We start from the raw sequence: 4,492 nt of genomic DNA on the forward strand, positions 1-4,492 counted from the left end.
ACTTCTGACCACTACAAATACCAGCACATCTTAAGAATGTCAGCAAAGATGTCCTAGTAAATATTTTCCTCTGTTTTTTTCTCCTTGATGAATAGCGAAATCTACTTTAATGCACCAATTTTCATTAACAGGCTTTACAAATACTAGCAGGATTTACAAAAGCAGCACAGAGATCATCAATAAAGCTCATACAGGTGTATTTCTGTGTCCATGAAGAAGCAGCTGTTTGTTGAATTTAGGATAATGAAATTTTCCTTGACATACAGACTGTGAACAACACCGTATCGGCATGCCCAATGTGTATCAACAGTTCTTGTTACGTTTCGTAGCTTCAAGGCTTAACAGACCACTTCTCCGCATTTCCCTGAGCAATATTTGAGCCACAGATGTTGGAAAGAAAACAGACGGCAAATACACTGGAGAGTTCAACAAATCCCCAGCTTCCAGTGTAGACTTTGTCTGTGTCCACTAAATCAGTATTCAAACAGTGAACAAAGTAAATAGCAGGCGGAGTTTGTCCAAAAATAGCTCTAAATGTTTTCAGTGTAAGAGATATTAATGATAGGTACCTCATCCCCTCCTTGGTTTACACAGCTCTACAAGGAGATTCAAGTCCTTAACAATTTTCTCACTAAGAGGAAAACTTTTTTGTAAGCTGGGTGACCTTCCCTACTAAGCAACAGGAGCTGCTTTGCTAATACGATTGCGTCTAGGGGGGCATGGTTTGAAGGTTAGAGGCAAGTTCAAAGCCCATAACAATTTATACCTGAGAAGATTTAACTGTACAGCAGCTGAATTTGTAGTGAATAGGCTCCTCCTGTATTTATTCTTATCCCACATATTTTGAGGATAGGAATTCACAGGGTCTAACTTACACGTTGGTGTGTCAAAGTCTGATTTCATTATCATTCTTATTCCAGCCAAGTTTGACCTGAACCATGGATGATGTCTAATCTTACCAGAACCAGGTTTTACGTCTGCTTATTGTTTTGCTTTCTGAAGTTGACCTTGTTTGTTAACTGGTTCAATATGTAATTGCTACACTCCTTGAAAGCCTTCTCAACCACATTATTCAAAGTTCTTTAAGATCTGAAGTTGGGGCTTTCAGTAGGCTTTATTTGTTTTTTACTATTATAAAGAAGTACAGAATATTACTTTTCTGTGACAAGTATCAGGTCTATTTTATGAGCAGAGGAAACAACACAGCATTTTATTGATTACTCGGAGATAGAATATAGAGCTAATAGAGATCTGTAATTTTTTACTGGTAAGCACTAAAAGACTATTCCTGAACAAAAATGTTTATTTAGTCCTAATCACAGCATTCAAGTTAATTGCCAAAAGATTATTTGAGGGCAAGGAAGTTTTCCAAATATAATAAATTATTTCAGAAAATCATCTGGGGATAAATTCAGGGATGGAAGAAAGCTGGACTTCGTGAGGTTTGATATGCATATGTACTTACAAATATTTTAATGTGTGATTATATTTCCTGTGTAACTTGGAAGTTTACTTGTGCTTTTAACCTGTAAAGTTTTGGGTTAGTGCACCCTTTGTAAGCAAACATTACCATCTCTAGAGCAATGATGTTCTAACCAGAGAGCCCAGTTTTGATCTTTATGTTTAGCTCCTCCTGATCCGTTTTAACTTCATCTGGCAGATGCATAACAAACACTCAGTTCCTGCAAGCCAGTTTATCCCTTTCTTTTTCAAGGAATACATTTTTCATCCCTTGTCTGCACTTTGTAAAATATTTTAGTCCATCATGATTCTTCTGAAGGTATTGCAAATGATAAAATAGAGCCAGACAATGAGTCCTATTCATTCATGCTGCGTCTCTGATAAGAGACTAGAGGTTAAGAATTTTCCATGGTAACTAGAATGGCTTAAAGGTCCTCTGACAATAACATGATGGATTCCAATTTTAGTCATTCAGGAATAAATCTATTACTTTAAGCAAAGTTACTCCAAAGGTACCCATTCTTCAACTTCCTACACCAGGTGAGAAGGCCAGTGTGCTACTGAGAGGCCGTAATAGCCCTGACTCCAGGAAAAAAAATAGCCTTCTGGCTTGGAGATAAGGTAAAAATACCCGTTTCCAAGAAACACCTGGCAGACAATTTCCAGTGTCTGCAGCTGTGGCAGGGAGGGGTCTCAAGAAAGGAGAGGTTTGCTGGGGATGAAGACTTGTGGTCTTTGGTAAATATATCTATTTGGGGGAAATTTGTGTAGTTTATACAAATGTTCACTGTTGTTTTGATCACCTTCAAATGCTTGAAGTTAGTTGCATGATTAAATTCATGTGAAGCATCATACGTTTTTTCATTTGCTGGATTGAGCTGTTGTGAGAACATAGGGTAATTATTCATAGCAAAAATATTTGTGGTCCTTCCTGCTGTCTGACAGTTGAGTGTGCTTATGCAGGGTCATAATTGATTTTTTTTAAATGTACAAAATGTCTACACTTTTAGACAAGAATTGCAACTTAAAGAAAAAACATTCAGCTACACTACAGTGTCAAGTGCAATCACGGATTTCTTGACGTGTCAGTCATGACATTATCCAAAACCTCTCTGGATGGAGTTAACTTTGCATGAGTTAGTGCAAAAAGGGAAAATAAGTGGGACTGAAAAAATTAGTATTTTTGAAAAGAGGGAAATGTGGACACAACATATCTGCTACAAAATGGCATTCTATTCTTTTTGGCATGGTAAACCTAATTAAGTAGTTACATTTTAAAATCTTTATGAGAATCTTATTTATTAATGTCATCAGGCTGAAAAAAATGTAGGTTAGATGTGGGGAGAGTTTGGCTCTGCAAAGACATTACTTAAAAGCAATTTTTTTTTGCATGACTGAGCACATGTGCACACAGGCGAGATAGTCACACTTTACAATGAGGTTACTTTTAACAAATTATTTATAAAGGGTTGGTAAACACTGTAGGCTATTACAGAACCCGCAAAGTCCGTCATTTTGTTATAGCAATGTGTAACACCCTCAAGTATATGTGCAACCAAGGATAATTTATGAAAGTCATATCCGTAGTATTGTTTATGATGTATATTAATCATTTATTAATCCTTTATGAACTATTTATAAACGCAATCTTAATGGAAAGCATGGCCGACTAGTTACTCCATTGCACTAGCTGCATGGGAGTTACAGGTTGCAGGCCTCTGCCCCTCTTTTTTAACAAGGTAAGCAGTCTTTAGACCGGGCAGCAATCACTAGCTGGTTCCTTACAGACTCCTAGGAAGTTAGAAATCTGACAGAGGCATCACAAAGAGGTTTTGCTTGTAAGCAAATGTACAGAATTCTTTTTTTTACATCATCTCCGCTATTTCAGTAGAGCTACCACAGGTCTGCTTCACAGGGTCCATGAGACAAAACTCCTGGCAGGTGACCCACACATATTAAAGTCTATGAAGTCTTGGTTCCTGAGGACTCATGTATAGTTTGGTACACCAGACTGCCAAAATACGGGCTGTAGTTCTAGGAACTGAGCAAAGGCGGGTTGCTGTGTAAATGCGCACGTCCATCAGTTCTTTACGGTTTCTGCAGGAAAATGGGCAATGTAACAGAAATTACTGCTACCATAATGTCTAGGAACAGATCCTGGCTTGCAGGACTATTCTTCTCCTCCAAGGCAATTCTGCCTGCCAAGGTACAGCTGCTTGTGCTTGCTGCAGAAGAGCTCCTCTAACTTTGATGTGACAGCGCTGTTTTAACCCTGCCCTTTGCTTCTTTATGCATGCATTTGATACCAGAGTACCATCCCAGCGCATTAATTCTTCGCTTGTTCTTTTGCAGGAAACAGATCTCATTCTGACCTTTAATATCTCAATGCATCGTTCTTGGTGGATGGAGAATGGACCGGGCTGCACCGTGACCTCAGTAACCCCAGCCCCAGACTGGGCACCAGAGGATCATCGTTATATCACTGTCTCGGGTTGTTTTCTTGAATATCAGTACATAGAAGTGGCTCACAGTTCTCTTCAGATCTTCCTAGCAGTAAGTGTTTACAGATTGCTTCACTTCCACCACCTTTTCTAGATTTCTTCTTGCAGAACATCATTACTAGAGTAGCGGAGTATTGTGGCATCCTTTCACAAACCCTGGCTCTAAGTGTTAGTTTTGTTATGAAACTCTGTTGTCTTGCAGCTAGTTCAAGACACCTGTACATGAAAAGCTCCAACATACACGTTTAATGCTGTGAGAACTGATGACATGACACACTCTGTTTTCCTGACCTCCATTTTGACCATTGATCATGCCATAAGTAATTTATAGCAGGTTACATTCAAATTACGCTGTAGGATGCAAGTTGTGAGATAATAAGAAGTTACAGCTATTGCTATGAAAGCCAAATTGACTTTAAAAGAAAAGCCAAAATGAAGGAGAAATTTTCAACAGTAAAAATAGATTCACTGATCAGTTCACAGGACAAAACTGATCAATTTGTCTTTAACCGTATTAATCAATATGAACT

The 4,492-nt window shown here is 38.3% G+C and overlaps 1 protein-coding gene across 1 annotated transcript; it reads left to right on the forward strand.

Annotated features, from left to right (window-relative positions):
• Positions 1-3,816: 3,816 nt before the first annotated feature.
• On the forward strand, positions 3,817-4,014 carry LOC104157975 (sodium/potassium-transporting ATPase subunit beta-1-interacting protein 2; the record flags this gene model as incomplete). Its single annotated transcript, XM_009695525.1, has 1 exon — positions 3,817-4,014. A coding segment is annotated over exon 1 (168 nt), but the record flags the coding sequence as incomplete, so codon positions are not given.
• Between the last annotated feature and the right edge of the window lie 478 nt (positions 4,015-4,492).

Source organism: Cariama cristata, unplaced genomic scaffold (genome assembly GCF_000690535.1).
Source record: "Cariama cristata isolate BGI_N322 unplaced genomic scaffold, ASM69053v1 scaffold4962, whole genome shotgun sequence".
Classification (NCBI taxonomy): Eukaryota; Metazoa; Chordata; class Aves; order Cariamiformes; family Cariamidae; genus Cariama; species Cariama cristata.